This window comes from Galeopterus variegatus, unplaced genomic scaffold (assembly GCF_000696425.1).
Source record: "Galeopterus variegatus unplaced genomic scaffold, G_variegatus-3.0.2 Scaffold462, whole genome shotgun sequence".
Lineage (NCBI taxonomy): Eukaryota > Metazoa > Chordata > Mammalia > Dermoptera > Cynocephalidae > Galeopterus > Galeopterus variegatus.
The window spans coordinates 513,077-534,348 of record NW_007726573.1 but is presented as its reverse complement, the minus strand read 5'-3'; the positions used below and the strand labels follow the sequence as shown (position 1 = coordinate 534,348).

The 21,272-nt window shown below is 42.0% G+C and overlaps 1 protein-coding gene across 1 annotated transcript in view; it reads left to right on the top strand.

Annotated features, from left to right (window-relative positions):
• Window positions 1-21,272, top strand: part of SH3RF2 (SH3 domain containing ring finger 2) — a 120,957-nt gene that overhangs the window by 86,312 nt on the left and 13,373 nt on the right. The window contains exons 5-6 of the mRNA XM_008569077.1: window positions 19,609-19,700; window positions 21,027-21,197. Coding sequence (XP_008567299.1) covers window positions 19,609-19,700; window positions 21,027-21,197 — 263 coding nt within the window. The remainder of the gene's footprint in view (window positions 1-19,608; window positions 19,701-21,026; window positions 21,198-21,272) is intronic.

Here is a 21,272-nt window from a genome sequence, read left to right as displayed (position 1 = left end):
CAACCCTCGGTGTCGCACCCGCACCTCGCTCAGCCAGTGAGTGGCCGGTCTGTATGTGGGATCCGAACCCTTGGCGGGAGCACCGCCACGCTCCCAAGCGGCGCACTGTAGCATGCGCCACCTGGCCGGCCCTAATTTTGTAAGGTTTTTAGCAGCATCTCTGACCTCTATCCACTAGACGCCAGTAGCACCCACCACCCACTTGCAGCGATGAAAAAATGTCTTCAGATATTGTCAAATATCCCCTGGAGTCAAAATCATCCCCATTTGAAAACCACTGATGTTCAGGATGTAGCACAGAATAAATGGCAGCTAAGCCAAGGCCTGTGTGAAGAAAATGCCCTCTCTGGATAGCCACGGCAGACCACTTTTTCCAACATACTGAGAATACAAGGGCTTTGGAGAAATCTGAAACTTTCCAAGGGTGGGAAGGGTAGATTTACCAGTGCCCTGTCACTGGAAATGTGCAAACAGAGACTAACATGCCCCTGACTGGAGAAGTTGAAGGGATCTGTGTATTGAGTGGATTGCTGGAATGGGTCCACTTACCACTCCTGGATAGTTCAAAGGGAAAGAAACTCATTGTGTGCCAGACGCAGTACCAGGGTCTCACATACATCCTGGCCTCTATGAGTATAGTTAATAAATGTTATTATTTCCATTTTAGATGGAGGAACTGAGACTCAGAGAGGCTAAGTAACTAGCTCAAAATTACACAGCAAGTACGTTTCAGGGTTTGGATCAGAACTCAGGTCTGACTACCTTCCGAGCCCATGCTTTTTCCCTACACAAGTGGCTCAGTGGGTCATCTCACATTGCTAACTCAATTGTCCATGACCATATTTTAGGAGAGATTCTGGGGCAGCAACCAGGCCCACTGGGAAGGAATGGTGGGATTGATTAGCTATGTCTGTCGTGGGCCCGGGAGTAGGAAGTGGGGGCTCAGGTGCCATGTGTTTGCCATACCCACACAGGACCACAGTCTAAGTCAGTGATTCTGTATCATCCTTTATTTTTTTAATGGGATTATCTGGGAGCTATGATGGATTAGGGGTACATCTGGGTTTGCTCAGCAAGTAAGCTACTGTGCTGTCTGCTTTCTCCAGACAGAAACTGAAAATCAGGCCTTCTTCATAAAAGAGAGTTTCTATAGAGGACACAAAAGGGGTGTGTTCTTCAACTATTTTCATGGAAAAGCGAGATGTGGGTCCCTTTCACAACCCTTTGTTAATGCCACAGGAATTTTTTGATGACTGACAATGTTTTAAGAAAAGAAAACTAAAGAAAGGAAAAGAGAAAATTCCAAGGAAATGGGCCACTTTCTTTCACTGAAAAAAAAAAAAAAAAAGACTGTTTATTGTATTTCAGAGCACAAGCTTTGGGAGTTACAATATCCATACTTCTCCCTCTCTTTCCACCCCAAAACAATCAAGCCCTGGTGGAAAATTGCACAACTAGATACGTAGTAAAACCTGCTTACATATGCAAAAAATATTGCAAACACCAGTTTGTCTGTTTCCAAGATGCTTTGGCTAGGGAAGCCCTGCTTTCTCACGCTGAATTAGGGCAACGCTGAGGACATAAAGGGCAGAGTCAGAAACTAGAACAAATTGTTCCCACCCACTGGGCTCAGCTCAGGCTCCCGACCCGAGCTCTCACACCTTTCCTGCTGCTGCCCACCTGAGCTCTTGTGCCTTTTGCCACCACCTTTGACCAGACCTAGGCCAGCACTATTAGAGGAGTCTTGCTGCCTTTGTGCTTCTATGAGCAAATGTGGTGCACTTACCACGTGTCAGTCATCCATTCACTTGGTAAAGATTTCCTGAGTCCCTATTATGTGCCAGGCCTTGGGCGTGCACTGAGGAGACAAACCCGAAACAAACTTGAACCAGACATACACTGGGTCAAAGAGAAAGTTCACTATTTAATCATTCACTTGCATTAATTTCAAGTGGGTAGGACACTAATGAGGCAGGAGAATGCGTGTTGTTTACTTTCAAAATCTTATTATCTGTGCCTGGAATTAGGACCTTGCTAGGCCCTCATCTCTCTACGTAAGAAGAGACAGCAGGAACCAGGGGAAGGACTACCCACCCCAAACTATTTCCACTATTGGCAACTGGAAATTATCTACTGTTCATCATTACTTTGAGCTAAAACAGGATTTGCAAACTACAGCCTAGAGGCCAATGCTGCCCGCTGCCTGCTTTTGTATGGCCAACAAGTTAAGATTGGTTTTTTTACAGTTGAGAAAATAAAGAAATCAAAAGAATACTCCATGTCAGATAAAAATTATATGCAATTCCATTTTCAGTGTTCAAAAATTAATTTTTGTTGGCACACAGCCAGGCTCATTCTTTATATGTTGTCTGTGGCTAATTTCATGCTACAACAGCAGAGTTACACCATATGCAAAGCCTGAAATACTTTCTATCTGGCCTTTTACAGAAAAAGCTTGTTGACCCCAAGGCTAAAACAGTGCCCTTTCCTTCTTCCTGTACAATTCAAATGCCCGCTAGTCTAACAACTTCTGAAGTCTCTGATGACTTTGTGAGGATGTGTATGTCTGGTCAATCTCAGACCTGCAGGAAGGAAGGAGCATAGGGTCCTGGGGAGGGGACCATGTGAACCCCCACAACTGACCTACGCCTTCAGGTGGATGTCTGTCACTTCCCACCTTGTTTTGGAATTTACCTAAGTGTATTGCCCTCAACTCCTAAGGACAGGGTAACTGGTGCCCCCCTGACTCCTCCAGGGTTAAGCCCAGCTGAGCTTGGCATGGACAGATACTTAGCAAATGTTTGTTGAATTTGTGAGTGAGAAAGTGAGTGAAACCCAGTGAATATACATGTACCTGTGTATATGAGCCAATTAATATAAGCGAGAAACTGAATCAATGAATGAAGGATTGTGATGTCAGGATTTGATGAAAGGAAAAAGATGTGAATAAGTGTATGAGCGGGAGAATTCATGTGAGAGTGAGGGAACGAATAGAGGTAAGTGTGTCAGTGAATGAAGGAGGGAGGGATCTATAAGGGCAGCTGAGTGACAGTGATGCAGGCTGTGGGGTCGGTACAGACCCACCTACGGGGGATAAAGAGTGTCAGATTCTGCTGATCTCACCGTCTCGCCTTGCTTGCTCATGCCCTGCCAGCCCTGAGGATTTTGAGCTTAATCAGTGTCCTCCCTTGATGAGGACATGCTTGTCTGTGCTTTAGTGCTTTCAAGTCCGGACTCTGACAGAAGGACAAAGTCACCGGCACCCACAGGCTCCAGTCCAGGCAGCCAGGCCTCCTAGACTGCAAGGCTCCCATGTGTGGAAAAACTATGACTTCAGCAGATGTGTCCCCACCCCATCCCTTCCATGTGCCACAGCTGAGTGGAACCTACCCAAAAGTTGAGTGCCCCTCAAAGGCACACATCCAAATGCAAGGATGGGCAACATGTTGGTTTGGGATGAACTTCATAGCCAAGGTCATCCTAACCAGGTAGGAAGACATGGAATCAAAAACGCCCTACCCAAAGCAGGTCTCCCCTGTTATTCTATCTCTCTGTCCTTTATAACGCGTGCTTTATTAGTCTGTTTCCCTGCTTCTCGTTTTGTGTGTCTTTGTTGTTTTGCCTGCTCCCTTCCTAGAGGACAGAGCCAGTCACATGCGAAGCTGAATAAATATTTGTTGAAAATTAGTGAAACGTAGACTGGAAAGCAAACCAACAGCTCAAACCAGCTACCAAAACCTGGTGCCTGTTCCAGTGGTGGAGCTTGACCTGACTCTGCTGACAAGCCCCATGGGTGACCTTCAGCAAGCCATTTCCCTTGTCCTGACTCAGGAGATTAAATGAGATGATTTTTAAGGTTCCTTCCAGCTCTCACATACTAGGATTCTAAAGCCAGGAGAAGGGGCTTCAGAGTTTTCGGTATTCGTATAGTTAATATGAGCCTGTATCCCCTGGCCACGACTTTTCTTTTCTTTTTAATTTATTTTTTTCTTAATTGACCCATGATAATTGTATATATTTATGGAGTACAATGTGATATTTGGGAACATTTATACTTTGTGCAATGATCATAGAGTAATTAGCTTATGTATCACCTCAAACATTTGTCATCTCTTTGTGTTGGGAGCATTCAGAATCTTCTTAACTAGTTGCTTGAAGTTATACACTAATTTGTTTCTGCCTATAGTCTCCCTATATTGCTATACAACACTAGATTGTATTCTTCCTATCTCTTTACAATTTTGTATACATTGACCACCCACTCCCCATCCCTTCACCCCCTCCTCTTATCCCAGTCTCTTGTATCCACTATTCTACTCTCTACTTCTATGAGATCAACTTTTTAAACTTCCACATATGAGTGAGAACATGTGGTATTTCTCTTTCTGTGCCTGGCTTATTTCACTTAGCATAATTTTCTCAAAGGTCATCCATGTTGCTACACATGGCAGAATTTCATTCTTTTTTACAGCTGAGTAAAATTTGACTCTGTGTGTGTGTGTGTGTGTGTGTGTGTGTGTGTGTGTATATATATATTTCTTTATTTGTATATATATGTATACACACACACACACACACACACACACACCCCACATTTTTTTTTTTAATCTAGTCATCTATTGATGGACATTTAGGTTGGCTCCAAATCTTGGCTATTGTGGATAGAGGTGAGATAAACATGGAAGTGCAGTTATCCCTTTGACATGTTGGTTTTCTTTCCTTTGGACATGAACCCAGTAGTGGAATTTCTGGATCATGTGGCAGTTCTAGCTGTAATTGTTTGAGAAACCTCCATACTGTTTTCATTAATGGCTGTACTAATTTGCATTCCCACCAACAATGTATAAAAGTTCCCCTTTCTCTGCATCTTTGCCAGCATTTGTTATTTTCTGTCTTTTTGATAATAGCCATTGTAATTGGGGTGAGATGATATCTCATTGTGGTTTTCATTTGTATTTCCCTCATGGTTAGTGCTGTTGGGCATTTTTTTCATATACCTGTTGGCCATTTGTATGTCTTCTTTTGAGAAATGTCTATTGAGCTCTTTTGCCCATTTTTTAATTGGATCATTTGGTTTTTTACAGTTGAGTTGTGTTCCTTGTGTATTTTGCATATTAATTCCTTGATGGATAAATAGTTTCCCTGGCCACAACTCTTTAAAAAAAAAATGGCTATTACATAGAGGATGGCTGTTTTATCTGGCCTGTGACATCTCTGTTTTGGCCAATGGCCATTTGAGCATCATACATGAAACAATTCAAATGCTGTCATTGCTCTCCCTCAGGCCTTGCCAAGCCTCTGCTCAGAGCCAAAGCCCAGCCTGACGTCTGCTGCCTATGCCTCATGAAAGTCATAAAAGTGTGCCCATAAAACCTTCATGAGAGAAATGACTGGGGAATCTCTTCTTAGACGTCTTTGCAGGGCTCCCAGAAACTGGGCAACCCTCCCTGGCTTGGCCCAGGAAATGAAGTACAGAGAGCTACAGAGCCCTTGTCTGACGGTTCCAGCCCTCACTGACTCCTGCTCTCTGAGAACCCTCCAGCCCTTATAGCTGGCACCTCTAGACCCTGCCTGCAAATGCACACACTGCTCTGTGTACTACAGGTAGGGCTGAGAGGGCTGGCTCTGAAGTCACACCGTTTAGGTTTGAATCCCAGCTCAGCTTGCTTGCTGGCTCTGTGGCCTTGGGTAAGTTACTATATCTTTTTGCCTAGACATTCTAATCTGTAAAATAGGAATGATGATAATAGCATCTAGCTTTTTAGTTTGTTGTGAAGAGTACACGGGATAATAGTGTTTAGGAATGTGTGGCCCTGGCAAGTATTCTGTAAACATTAGCTCTGGTGGTGGTTGTGATTTCAGAACTCTGTTTTGGTTTTCTCTATCTTATCTCAGTGAAATTACACATTCCTTAAGGGCAAGTACTATGCTTTCTTCTCAACCCCTTTTCATCTTCGCATTGCCTCACCCAGCGCTCAGACACTCAGGGAACTTGTCCTGTTAAAGGGGACCAGACATTCCAAACCATCACTCTCCAAATGTTACAGAGGTGCATTAGTCAAAATCCACGGGCACTGGCACATAGCCTTTTTTTGAGAAAAATGACACCATTGTTTTGTGGGAAATCATTGGTTGGGAAAAGAGGCTGAGTTAGGAAACATCAAGGAAAGGTAAAGAACAAAAAGTAGACCCCACCCCCAAATATACCTCGGTCGTTTTGCATTACCAAATTAAGAGACAATCGGGAGAAGGGTAAACAGTTTCTTCACATCTGTCTCAGATGGTTTAGATACTGACCTTCTTGAAAGCAGACTCAGTAAACAGTTATTGAATGTCGAGTTATTGTTCTAGAAGCTGGGGGTACGAATGATAATTTTACATTTGTTCTAAGGACGCGCCCAAATTAGGGATTCCCTTTGTTCTAAATGCAAGTCCGTGTTTTCATTCCTTTTTAGCACAATGGGATAAAAATATCAGAACACCTGGAAACAGGTTACCTGAAAGGTTACTCTCCCTTCATTTCTCACCAGATGCAGAGCTCTGATGCAAGGCAGGGCAGCTGAGCCTCTGCCTCCAGGCAGGTGAGCCTTTGGGGGCAGCCAATCAAAATGGTTTAAATCTAATGTGAGACAGTGAGGGACAAGCTTCTCCTGATTTCTGCAGAACCATACAAAGCCAGCAAGCATACTATCCAAAAGGGACTTAAGCAATGGCTTTGGAAATGTCACATGTCCATTTCACTTGTTGCAGATCCCTGAGCATGTCTCCAGAAAGGATACCTAGATCTTGGTGGACTTTGCAGTCATGTTCTATTAATCCCATGAGGAGGAAAAATTGTTATATGATCAACCAAGGGCTCAGCTTCAGTATGGGGTGTTTCCCCAAGAGTCTCCTGTGATAATAATTCAGAAGAGGAAGGCAGACTTGCTAAAGAGAGGAATCAGACAGTGTTTCAAGATACCATGACAGCATCAAATACCCTGGTTTCTAAGATTATAAATCATTTATTGAGGGGACTCAATTACTCAAAGGGAACAGAGACAACTGCTTAGATAATGTGGGGGGTGGTGAGTGATTATTTTTTATCTTCTTTTTAAAAATGTCCATTGCTGTTCCTGTAATATCCTTTGAGAAATTTTTAAAATAATTGAGACAACAAGTGCATGGAAAAAATAAACTTTCTGAAGACGCCAAAATGAACTTGACATTGTCAAATGATTTCTGGGCTCACTAAATTTCTTAGAAGGAATCTTTTCTAATTAACTTTTCTTTCAGTCTGGCTTCAGTTTGCTTCACCAGCTATCTCCTCCAAAATGAGACCCTTAGATTTTAAAAATTGACAAGTCCTCAGAGAAAAACGTATTAAAGCTCAGTTAAACCAGATGAAGGAATTTAGGACCACCCAGGTTAAATGACTTGCCCATGGTTACATGGTGAAAGAACAGCAAAGTGGGGGACCCAGGGGACTCTGAATTCAGAACCCAAGTTCCCAGCAGTTATGCTATATGGTCTCCTCTTGACTGTTTTTGGTCTGCTACATTCCCCCACACATCTCTCCCCATGGTCAATTTTTCCTACCTTCATTGCCACTCTCTCCACCATAAAAAGCCACTTTCTAAGGGCTTAAGATCATTTCATCTATATCAGAAGTTGGTGGAGCACAGAAACTTCTACATGTTCAGAGATTGCCTGTATTAGTCTCTTTCTGTTGCAAATGACAAAATACACAGAACTGGATGATTTATAAAGAAGATGAAACTTATTGCTTACAGTTTCAGAGGCTGGGAAGTCCAAAATCCAGGGAACACATCTGGTGAGGGTCTCGTCTTGGTGGTGACTACAGCAACTCAGGGCATCACACTGCAAAATGGTGGAGCAGAGAGAGACTCACCTCCTCATTCAGTCTCCTTTTAAAGCCCTCCAAACCACGCCCCTGACCACCGTTATTAATCCATTCACTGCAGCATGGTCCTACAATCTAATCACCTCTTTAAGGCCTCACCTTTTAATTACCATCATAGGATTTCCCACCCTCAACAGTTACACTGGGAATTAAATTACGGGGGTACATTCAACCCAAGGCAATGCCCATCTTTGGGATGCTCTTGTCCGGAAAATGTGAGGGCAGGACCCTGGCATAGGGCAGATAAGAGATTGGGCACACAGTCTACACTGTCAATGACAGCAGTGGCCTTGTAACCAATCCCCAGTACCTAGCATGGTGCTTGGTACCTGGTAGGTAGATGCTTAACAAGCATCTTCTGTGCATAAATACCATGAGGAGACCCACAGCAGACTTAAGAGGAACTTTGCTTGTCTAGATTTTTATGGCCTTTAATGAGGCCCAGTGAGAGAATTTAATTACAGTTATTGCCTAACAGTTATTTCTTCAAGTGGACTGTTATAACTAGGAGGGCAAGGGTTATAATTAAGGTTTCGGTGTACCCTGGCATTTCAGAAAGCACTAACAGCACCCACCCTTCAGACCCTACTTTGGTGCTCAAATCCTTTTTTGAAGGCATCAGACCCTTGAGCTCAGGAAAGCACAAGGTAAGAAATGGCAGAGGGAATGGTGGGACAGGGAACACCCTGTGCCCAACCAAAGGACCCAGCTTAGGGGAGAGGATTTTGTCTTTGTGGTTTGAAGTGTGAGTTGCATTTTCTGATTTTTCCCAAGAAGCCAGTGAGAGCATGGTATAGAGACATGCCAGACCTCACCCTTCTGAAGCCTCAGAATATCTGAGTCAATCTAGTGTCAGGGAAGAAAGAGTCCTAAATACCTGTCCCCCACACAAGGGGTCAGCCACCCATCAGTGGGTTTTCCTCAGAGGGAATCTGGCTGGCCCTTGTGTCCTAGAGAATGAATCTTCTGTTCTTAAATCCAGTCCTGCAAAGAAAGTCCTATCACCAGCTTCTTCTCCCCACACGCCTGCCTTGTATGTCTCCCATCCTCATAACAGTGACAATGGTGGCCATTTATTGGATACTTCATATGAGCTAGACATTATATAAAGCACTATAATGCATCTTCTGATTGAATCCTCACAAGAATCTCATGAGGTAGCCACTATTATTACCCCTTTTATAGATGAGGAACCTGAGGCCAAGAGGAATTAAGCCTGAGCCTCATACAGCTAGTAAGTACAGTGCCAAAACTCATACCCAGGCCAGACAACCCCAAAAGTTCACTCCCTTAGCCATGGCTGCATAGTGTCTCACAGAGCTACAAAAGCCCACCTAATCAGTGACTGTCCCCAGGGGGATTTTCTTGAATAAGACAGTGGGACTTTGGAGTTCTCTAAAGACTTGAACTGACTGTATAGAGGTCCAGTTGGCTGTGGTTTTCTAAGCCTCTGTGTAGATGTCCCAAGTATCAACTTTTCTCCCCAAAAGAGGCCACCAGGTAAATGCTCCCTCAGTAATTTATCTTCAACAAACAGGGTTTATGAAAAGAACTGTCTTATATCTGGTAACAACTCTTGGAAGCACTTCAGAATAATGTCATAACTATTAAAGAAATTAAATCAGTAATTTAAAATCCCACAAAGAAAACCCCAGACTCAGACAGATTTACAGGTGAGTTCTTTGACAATTTCAAGGAGGGGATAAGCCAACTTTTGTACAAACTCTTTTAAAGAATGGAAGAAAAGAAAGCATTTCCCAACTCCTTTCATGAGACTAGGATATTCTTAATATAAAAACCAGAAAAAGACAACATAAGAAAGGAAAAGTAGAGTTCTTCCTCATTCATGAACACAGGTGCAAAAATCCTCAAGTGTATATTGCAAACTAAACCCAAGGATGTATGGAAATGGAATACTTCGTAATCAAGTTGAGTTTTTCTGAAGATTGAAAGGTTAGTTTAATATTAGAAAATTAATTGATGTAATATATCACATTAACAGATTGAAGAAGAAAAACCATGTGACATTTTCAATAGATGTAGAAAAAATGTTTGATAAAATTCTATATCCATTTATTATATATATAAAAAATCATAGCAAACTAGAAATAAAAGGGAATTTCTTTAATGTGATTAGTAGAATTGATCTAAAATCTACAGCAAACATCCTACTTAATAATGAAATGTTGAAGACATTCCCTTTAAGACTAGAGAAAAAAGATCAGAATGCCCATTATCATATTTTTATTCAACACTGTCTTGGAGGGCCTGGCCAGCTCAGTAAAATAGGAAAAAAGACAATAAAAGGTTATTTGAAAGGAAGAAACATAACTGTCACTATTTGCAGATGTCTATATAGAGAATGCAAAAGAATCTAGAAAAATATATTGGGAATAAATATGAGCTTATCAAGGTTACTGGATACAAATCAATATAAGAAAATCAATTGCATTTCTCATATACTAAAAAGAAAAATAGAAAAATAATTTCTTCAAAAGATACCATTTACAGCAGCAACTAGATTTTTTAAATCCCTAGGAATAAACCCAACAAAAGATGTGCAAGCCTTTTATCTAGAAAATTTATAAAACTCTATCAAAAGATATTAAAGAAGACTTAAAATAAATGGAGAATTATGCCATGTTCTTGGACAGGAAGACTCAGTATCTTAAAGATGTTGATTCTCTTCAAATTCATCCATAAATTCAAATCCCAATGGGTTTGTTTGCTGTTTGTTTTTATGGAACTCAAAAAGTGATTCTAAAATTCAAATGGACAAACAAAAAGTTAAGAGGCAGGATACTTCTAACAAAGAAGAAGAGGGATTTTGGTTGGGGTGAAGAGTGGGACTTACCCAATCAGATACCAAATTTTATTTCAAAGCTGTAGTAAATAAGATGGCATGAATTTAGCATAGAGATTCTATTAAACCAGTGGAACATGCTAGAAAACCTAGAACAGACACAGCATGGAGACATGATTTATGACAGAGCAGGCTTTGCAGATCAGAGGGGAAGGTTGAACCATGGTGTTGGGTTAATTGGGCATCCCTGAGCAAAAAGATGAAATTGGATTCCTCCCTTGTCAAAAATCAATTCCAGGTGGATTAAAGACTTAAAAGTGGAAAGCAAAACTATAAAACTTTTAGAAGACAATATAAAAGTATATCTTTATGACCTTGGGATAAAAAAAAAAATCTTATTCAGGATTGTTTAAAAGTGTGAACCATAGGGGAATATATCATAGATTTGACTATATTAAAAATAAGAAAAGAACTTCAGTTCATCAAATACCACAGAGTAAAAATACAAGCTACATACAAATAATTCATATCTAAAATGTTAGAACTCCATAACTTAATAAGAAAAAAATAAATAACCCAGTGGGGAAGGGGGAGACAAAGGACATGAATTGGCATTTCATATAACAAGAATGGCTCACAGACTTTGGGGAAAAAAATTTTAAGCTCATTGTTCCTCAAAGAAATTCAAGTCACAATGAGATAGCATTTCATACCACCAGATAGGAAGGTATTAAAGCTGGGCATTACCACACGCCGGTAAGATTGTGGGGTAATAGGAATTGTTATTCATTGCTGGTGGAAGTGTAAATTGTTACAGCCACACTGGGAAACAATTTGTTATTACCTAGTAAAACTGAACAGGCTCATATCCTATGGCCCATCAATTTCACTACTGAATATATATCATGGAGAAACTCTTGTATGTGTGCACAGGGGACGATGAATGTATGAGAATATGTACAACAGTGTTCATAGCAACTTCGTTCATAACAGCCCCAAACTGAAAATCACCCAAATGACACAAAAATGACAGGATGGTTAAATGGAGGTATAGTTATACTACGAAATATGAGACAGCAGTGGAAATTAGCCAAAAATACACACAAAAACTTATTATGCAAAAGATGCACATCACAGAATACACACATTGTTAAGTCCATTCATAGCATGTCAGGCAAAACTATGCAACATATTGTTTAGGGTTGTATACCAAAGTGGTAAAAAAAAAAAAAAAAAAAACTACATACAAAAATGCTGGAATGAGTAACAAATTTCAGCATTGTAGTTACCTCTTGGGAGAGGGGAGAGGTCTGAATATGAGGAATATGCAGGGGGCCTCTAAGTACAATATTCAATCGCTATTTTTATTCTATTTCTTAAGTTGGGTGTATGTATATAGGTGTCAGTTTTATTATTTTCTTTAAATGATACATAAAAGTATATACACTTATTGTTTGCATAATGTATTTATAATTTAAAGATTTTAATTACAAAGGAAAGTAACAGACAAGAGTAAGGGAGGAGGGGAGGTTCAAAAGTGAAGGGTGAAGAAATAGAGCTGAGAAAAGACCCCACTGAGATGAAGGGGTGAGGAGGGGTGAGGAGGGGTGGCGGAAGGCGAGGCTGGAGAGGAAAGCAGGAGTCAGAGCACAGAGAATATTCCAAACTTGATGACTATTTGGAAACCGTAAATTCAGTAGTCTTCACAGTGTTATACAATATTACCCCTGCTGACCTATCCATGTACTTTAGGAGATTTTTTTTTTTTTTTTTTTTTTTTTTGAGGTAGACCTAAATGGACCTGCTGACAGCTCATAAATGAGTTCTCTTTCACAGACAGTTTTTTTTTTTTTTTTCCTCAGGACAAATAAATAGCACTGGGTGACTGCTCCTTGCTCATCAAGAACAGGGATGGTTTGCAGGCTGGGCTGGGTTGGAGACAGGTGTAGATAGGGAACTGATAGCAGTCTGGCACAGGAGTTCCAACTCCTTTGGCACCTTGGCACTCCTTTGGCAAGGGAAGAGAAAAGAAAAACAAACAAAAACAACTTAATATTCCACCTGCCTTTGGACCTATTCCATATTACAAGGGACATTTGACAGGAAAGTGGTCATCATATCTACGAACATAAGCAACAGAATGTTGCATTTGGCCACATGGTTTTTTCTGGGAGACACATACATGCCTTAAACACACGACCCCTTTAGACACATTGAGATCTGGAAATAACAGGCATTAACCTTGGTGTTCTACAGAAAGGGCTCTGAGCCTAGGGTCCTTGCTTCTGGTGTCAACTTGATCACCCATTCATTGTCCGTCTCCAGGAAATCATGAAATTTTTTTTATCTCAGTTTCCTCATCTGTAAAAATGGGGTTAATGAAAATGAAGCCCATGTATAAATTAGCACTGGAGTCATGGCCTCTGAGAGTGAAGCAGCCATCGGAGGTCAAGGCAAGCCTCTCCTGGAAGCAATCACAGCATCTTGACCTTCCCCAACCCAGCACAAACCATGCATATGTAATTACAGGTTTGACTGCCTTCTCGGTATACACTGTTCTTCCACATGGGAATGTAGGCCTGTGCATCTTGTTTATTGCAGTAACGCAGTACCTAGTACAGTGCCTAGGACCTGATAAGGTCCACACATTGCAATTACTCAATGTGGCTCTTAAGTCTTTTTTCATCTATAGGGGGAAATGAGCTTTTAACTTGACAAAGTCAGATGGTCAACTCCAGGTTATCCCTAGTGGTGGGTACAGAAACTACCCAATAATACCTAATTTTCTATCTCTAAAACACAGCGCTTCTCCCAGCCCTGAGGTGAACACTGTAGGTTCTAGGCCCTTGCTAACTCCTGTGAATACCAAGTGCAGGAACATAACCAGCCCCAGAGAAATTCGCACTCTATTGGGGAAATCACCTCATACCCACCAAGTTACTAAAAGGCAAGAGCCCTGGAGGAAATAGCCGAGTGCCACATCATGGGTCAGGGAGGAGAAAAGCAAACTTAGATTTTGGAAAGCTGGTGAGGTTTTTCTCTAGAAGAGAAGAAGCAGGTTGCTACAAACATTTGTTCCCATCCCCCACCACATTCTTGGGTCCTGCTCTTAGTCCAAGACCTAGCAGGGCTGCTCCATGAAATGAGGTGCCCCACACACCCCATCCCTACCCTTTGCAGCAACTAATCTCTTTGCAGATCAAAATAAGTAATATTTATTGAGCACTTACAATGTGCCAGACCCTGTGCTAAATAATTTACATGGATTATTTTATTTAATCCTCATAACAACTCTGTGAGAGAAATACCATCATAGTCTCCATTTTACAGATTTTGAGGAAATGGAGGATCCACAGAATTCGATCATTTGCCTAAGATCACGAGTCCTGGTACATGGTAGAGCCACATGCCTGAGTGCCAAGCTAGACGGCCTCTCCAGACTCTTGAGAGGGGGCTGCATTCCTGATGGTGAAGGCAGAGGGGCCAGCGGAGTGTTGCAACCACTCTGTGCCAGGCTCCATACCCCCTTACCCCTCGCTGAACACCTGAAACCTGGAAACACCCAGAGGCCACACGAGCTGTAGATTCTTCTATGATTGATAAAGACTTCTTTTAAATGAGTCATTTCCTTCATAAGGGAGGGGAAAAAATGCGTTTAGGTTTTAGCAGAAATGTCCACCCTCACACCCATACCCACTCCCTGATCTTGCTCAGGTGCCCAAACCCTGTGCCAGGAGACATCAGTTGCTGGAGGACCTCACATCCAGCTCACTAACCCCTTGTGGCACAGGCACCTGAGGTCACAATTGACTGCAGGGAAAGGAACACCCGCCCACCCATTCACGGAAAGGCTGGGCCTCCTGTCTTCGATCCTAGTGACAGGAACAGGCTTGCCTTCTCAGAAGTTGGCCATCTGTCTGGTTGTCTTCACTTACCGGGTGGGGCCTTCATTGCTGTTTGATCTGCCTGTCCTCCCTCCCACCCAGTTTCTCTCTTCCCTGCCTTTATCTATCTTGCTCTCTTTTCCTATCTCCCCAATCAGTCATTCATCCAAGTCGTCTGTGCTTTCTTGATTAAGCCCCTGATCCAAAGGGTCCCACTCTCAGTCTCTGTCCTACTCAAGTGTTCCCTGCCATGAGGGTCACTTGTTAGCTGCCAACTATTAAGGTGAGCTGTTCTCTTTCCTTTCCCTGACCACTCCAGAGTTTGTGCTGAGTCTGGCTAAGGCCACTTGGATATTTGCTGCCAACTAGAAAGTGTATCCATATTTTAAATGGCTTTATTAAGGTATAATTATGTACAATAAAGTTCAACTGTTTTCAGCAGACAGTTCAGTGACTTTGGCAAACGCATACAGCATGGAATCAGTACCAAAATCAAGACATAGAACATTTGCATCAACTCCAAAACTTTTCTTGTGCCCCTGTGCCATCTGACTTCTCTCCTCACCCCTGGCTGCTCTTGGCAACTACTCTTCATCTGTTTTCTGTCACTATAGTTCTGGATATTTTTTTTTTTTAGAATTTCATATAAATGGCATCATGTACTACATAATCTTTTGTGTCCTGTATCTTTTACTTATGATGTTGTTGAGATCCAGCTGTCTTCTCTGCATGTATTGCTGAGGAGTACCCCACTGTGGTTATACCATAATTTTTTTTTATTGATTCACCAGTTGGCATCTGGGTTGTTCCCAGTTTGGGGCTAAAATGAATGAAGTGACTGTGAACATTAAGGCACAAGTTCTTGTGTGGACATGTTTTCATTTCCCCTGGGTAAATGCTTGTGAGTACAGTTGCAAGTAGTGTGGCAAGTGCATATTTAATTTCATAAGAAATGACCAATCTGTCTTCCAGCGTGGTTTTACCCCGTTGCATTCCCATCCAAAGTCTACAAGAATTCTAGTTTCACCACATTCTCTCCAGCACTCGGAATGGTCAGTCTTCTTAACTTTAACCATTCTTATAGGTGTGTATTTGTGTCTCGTGGCAGCTTTAATTTGCATTTCCCTGATAATTATTAATGTTGAGCATCTTTTCATGTGCTTATTGGCCACTCAGTATATCTTTTTTTGTGGTATCTTCTGCCCACTTTTTATTGGGTTGTTTTTCTTCTTATAAATGTAAGAGTTTCTCCAATCCATGTTTTGGGGTTTTTTGTTTTTGTTTTTGTTTTTTTCTCCAATCTGTGTTTATCTTCCCCTTTTCTCCTTTCTTCCTCCCTCAGTCCCTCTGGATCTGTCTTTCTCCAGTTGCGTCTCTGTCCCAGTCTAACTCTGCACGTCTCAGGGCCTCCCAGGGCCTCCCACTATCTCACCCTCTCTCCTGCCTCCTTCTCACATTCTCTCTTCTCTTCTCCTCCAGGACATCTCAAAACCTGAGAATCTGACATCCTTTCCCATTCCATATCAGAAATAACTCTATCACAAGCCCCCAGATTTCAGTCCTGGCCAGGTTCATTGTTCCAAATAGGGGGAAATACTCCCCTCCCCAGATGAAGGCCCAGAGAAGTAAAAAGAGCCTGATGTAACGGAGGGGTGGCTTCACATTCTGTCAACTTCCTCCTCTCTAAATGATTAATGGTGTTTATGAATAGAAGTACTTTTTACTCAAACATAATATTGGAAAGTCAGGGGTGTTAAGTGAGGTTCATCCTGCTTAATCAGTGGCCCAACAGTCTCCACAAACATAAGATTAGTTGTTCATATAACAAGGCTCTCCCTTGGCACCTCTCCTAAGTCCAGCAGGGGTGTATCTTGCCCAGTCATAGGGAAGGAGCAGCTATCCCAAAGCCAGCTCCTTTTCACCTCTGTTTGAGGGACCCACTGTAACAAAATTTGATTGCAAATTTCTGAACGCTTTATGCAGTATTAGAGTACCTCAGATGGGTGGTTGTGCTATTGAGAGCTTTATTGAGTTACAATTCACCTACCATACAATTCAGTCATCTAAAGTGTACAATTCAGTGGTTTTTAGATATTCATAGATATGTGAATCCATTACCACCACAATTTTAGAGCATTGTATCACCTCAAAAAGAAACCCCATACCCTTTAGCTATCACCTCATATTCCCTATCCTCCGAACCCATGGAAACAGCTAATCTACTTTTTATCACCATAGGTTTGCCTATTCTGAACATTTCATATAAACAGAATCAAATAATACATGGCCTTTTGTGTCTGGTGTCTTTCACTTAGTATAATGTTTTCAAGGTTCATCCATGTTCTCACATCTATCAATACTTCATTCCTTTTTATGGCTGAATAATAATCCATTGTATGGATATACCATGTTTTGTGTATCTGTTCATCAGTTGATGGACATTTGGATTGTTTCCACATTTTGGTTATTATGAATAATGCTGCTGTAAACATCTGTGTATAGGTTTCTGTGTGGACATAAGTTTACATTTCTCTGGAGTATATACTAGGAGTGGACTTACTGGGTCACGTGGTAATCCCATGTTTAATCATTTGAGGAACTGCCAGCCTGTTTCCCAAAGGGACTACACAATTTTACATTCCAACCAGAAATACATGAGGGTTTCAATTTTTCTACCTCTTCACCTGTTACACTTCTCACTGTGTAACAGAGATGGAAAAAAGATTACTCAAAGCAAGATGAATGCAATGAGAAGCCTGAAGGACTGCACCTCAGCAACCCTTTTGTTAGAAGGAGAAAACTGGGTATAGCCCCGATTCAAAGTTAGCTTTTGTTTTTTATTGTAAAGACAAGGAAGTTTCACAAGAAAAACCAGTTGATTCAATCATTTCAAAAGGACACAAAGACATGGGCAATGTGACAAAAGTTATCTATGGCTAGGTATAGCTTAAACAATGGAAACTAGTAACATCATTTAAATTAAGAAAGTGACATTCCAAAGTACAATTTGTAAAAAGCTAAATTGATAATACTGTGATCATTATTTAACCCAAAATATAACCTCTCCCCAAATGATTTAAGCAAAAGTTATGTTCTTCTGATAATTGTCTCTAAAGTTTCCACCAACAAACAGCTTGCCCTTAGCAAACACTTTTTTTCACATTTTTCCCTATAGCAATTCCTTCAACATATTTTAATAACAATCAGTATGTTAAATAGTCTAAGTACATAATCCCATCCCTAAACAGTGATTAGAATTGATTAGATGGGCTTTTGCCATGCCATCTGTAGACTTTTGTCCCCTGGCCAGAGACTTTTGTCTCATGTATGCATTACCTAAAAACACTATCTAAAGATCAAATGAAAATCAAGATTTCTAACCCTCTACATTCACCAATACTTTACTGTAATGGTTTTCTGATCCTACAGCTAGATCCTTGAAATCTCACACATACATACACAACCACACATACACTTACGCAATCATTGACACAGGTACACACACAAAGCTACATAGTTGTTCGTATCTGTGTACACCTCAAGTTCACATATACACACAGAGAATCTCGTATAGATACTTACAATCACATATACAATTTCATATACATACAATCACATGCAGCATACATACCTATCAACCCACAGATTATATGTGTGAACATAATCATATATACAATAGACCAGTGCCATCACACATGTACATAAAACTGCTGTGTACATGTTTGCACATGGAACCAGAGACACATGCACTCAGTAAAGCATTCATACCTGCACAAACACAAATATACAAATAATAGTTGTACCCACAAAAGTATAGTTTTAGAAAGGTTTCACTAACCTGTGGTGTACTGGGTAGGAAGACCTTTTCATTCATCCATTCATTATTTGTTTGTTCTTTAAGCTACAAGTACATACGGAGCACATAAGAAACACAATGATGAACAAGGCTGACATAGTCCCTGCCCTCGTGGAACTTAGTTTCGTGGGGAGGATGGTCAGTGAATAAACAAGGAAACAATCACAGTCTGTGATATGTGCCAAGAAAGAAATAAGCAAGACAGTATGTTAGATTATAGGAAGAGTCCTAGGATAGTAGGCAGTTTCTAGGAACTTTTATCGTTGTTGTTTCCTCTCTCATCATAGAAAAGGGAAAGGAATTGAGATTCCTCTTCTACATTGGATACGCTGCCGGATCACAGTCTGTGATATGTGCCAAGAAAGAAATAAGCAAGACAGTATGTTAGATTATAGGAAAAGTCCTAGGATAGTAGGCAGTTTCTAGGAATTTTTATCGTTGTTGTTTCCTCTCTCATCATAGAAAAGGGAAAGGAATTGAGATTCCTCTTCTACAAGTCATTGGATACGCTGCCGGGTGTGTGTGTGTGTGTGTGTGAGTGTGTGTGTGTGTGTGTGTGTGTGTGTTTTAATATGAGCAGTAGTCAATAAGAATGTGGCTCAGAACCTAGACTCTCTGATTTTAAATTTTCTTTGTTTCGTATGCGTTGGGTGACCTTTTTTTCCCTCTGTGTCTCAGTAAATCATCCAAAAATGGAAATTAAGATAGTACCTTTAGTAAGGATTAAATCAGCTGATACAAACCACTTAAAACTGCCTGGCAAGTGCTAAGTTCTGAACCAAAGTTAGCCCTCATGCCATTTTCTGAGAGCAGGTTTTCACAGAGGGAAGTGAGCCCTGGGAGATGGCTGGGGTGGGGGGTGAAGAGAAGCCCGGCAGTGCCCTGTTGACTGCAAATCATACAGCTCTTTATCCTCCACCACAGATGAGCAGTCTTTTGGAATGAGGCCCTGTCATGCCTCCCCAGCAGGCCCTAAACCAGTCTATCCACGCCCTGCTGTGCCCACAGCCACAAACCACAGAGAAGACACATGATGGGTGACAGTGGCCATGGTGCTTGGCTTTCAGCCACATCAGGCCTTTCTGTAGCAGTTCTGTTTGCTGTGGGCCTGGCTTGTGGCGTTCACTGGTTCTGCTGGTGTCTTTTCTGTTTGTCTGTGTAGGTCAGCACTTACCATCCCGCACCTGCCTCCCCAGGACATTCCACGGCCATGGTCAGTCTGCCTGGCTCCCAGCAACACCCGCCAGCTAACATGTGAGTAAAAAGCTCTTCCTGTCACCCCAGGTGCTGGCACCCAGGGGTCATCTTTGCCAACCCTCTGACTTTGAGCATCACCACTCCAAACCATCCCATCCAGAGAGACAACAGGTCCCCTTCCTTTACCACCTCCAAATGAAATGGGGAAGACACACATCAGCAAACCACATCATCCTAGTCCACTACTTCACAAAAGTAGAAAGAGACGAAGATTATGTACCACAACATCACTGGGAGATTGGGAATTGAGCAATTTCAGTTGTCTTCCTTTAGATTCAAAATGTTGAGTCATAAATAGTTGTTGCTTTAGTAATCAGCAAAAAAATAAATATAGCACTACAGAAAGGAATAAAAACTTGTAGATGGGTACACTCCCCTGGCCCTTTTGATAAAACATTCAGTGTCTCAGAGTCCTTAGAGTCTGGAAGGGCTCCCTACTGTCTGAGGGCCATATACTGGTGACCCCTGAATCTGGCAAGCCAAAGTGGTTTAATTTTTTCATGACTTTAGCGAGCCACTATTCTCACTTCTACAACCTCACTATTCACTATGGTCTTCACACCCCTGATTTATACCTGGGTGCTACCTGCCTGCTTCCTGTGTGGACTTCAGAGAGCAAAGTCTCTGCTCTAACCCAATGACATTTTTGCGATGTCACTAGCACATTCCCTTGCATCCCATCATGCAGCCAGTATTCCATTTTATGCCAAAAAATGAAAATAACCCCTGCCTCACACTTCCCAATGTCTGCTTCCCTGCAGAACTTACCTTATTAAGCTAGTTCCTCAGGCCACTTCTGGGAGTCAAACACACCCCTACTCTCAAGAGAAGGAATGGGTCAGAGAAGCTTCTATGCTGACCTCCCATTTTCCTGAACCTTGCTGGCTGCAACCACTTTCTGGGGGGGACGTGCCACGCAGTAGTGAGAACGCATCCTCAGTAGAGCTATTACTTCCGAGTTTGAGACCCATCTCTGCCACTGATTCCTGGTTGGCAACTCCTTTCTCTGTTGAAGGCCAGTTCCCCCATTGTTGGCCTGAGTGGGTAATTTGCAGCTGTGTGGTGCTCTGTGGGGGAGGAGGAGGAGGAGGAGGAGGAAGGAGGAGGGAGATGGACAGGGCAGGGATCAGGGCCCCTCCGCTGCTGTCCCAACCAGGTTTACTACTTTTATCAGCCTTACAGGTTGAGGTTTCAATATGAAAAAGAGTTTTATTGCTAACCACTGGATTGATGGGGCTCTCTGTCTCCCCTGCCATTTGCTGGCTCTCTGCCCTCCACGAGGCATGCTCACCTTCTTCCCTCACCAGTCCTGTGTCTTCCCAGGTTTGTAGCCCTGCACTCCTACTCAGCCCATGGACCTGATGAGCTGGACCTGCAGAAGGGAGAAGGTGTCAGGGTCCTGGGGAAGTACCAGGATGGCTGGCTCAGGGGCATCTCCTTGGTCACTGGGCGAGTCGGCATCTTCCCAAACAACTATGTCATCCCCATTTTCAGGTGCGTCCCTTTTAATCTCAGGCATTGGGAAGTCAGGTTGAACTGATGAGGACTCAGTGCTCTTCCGGACTCTAG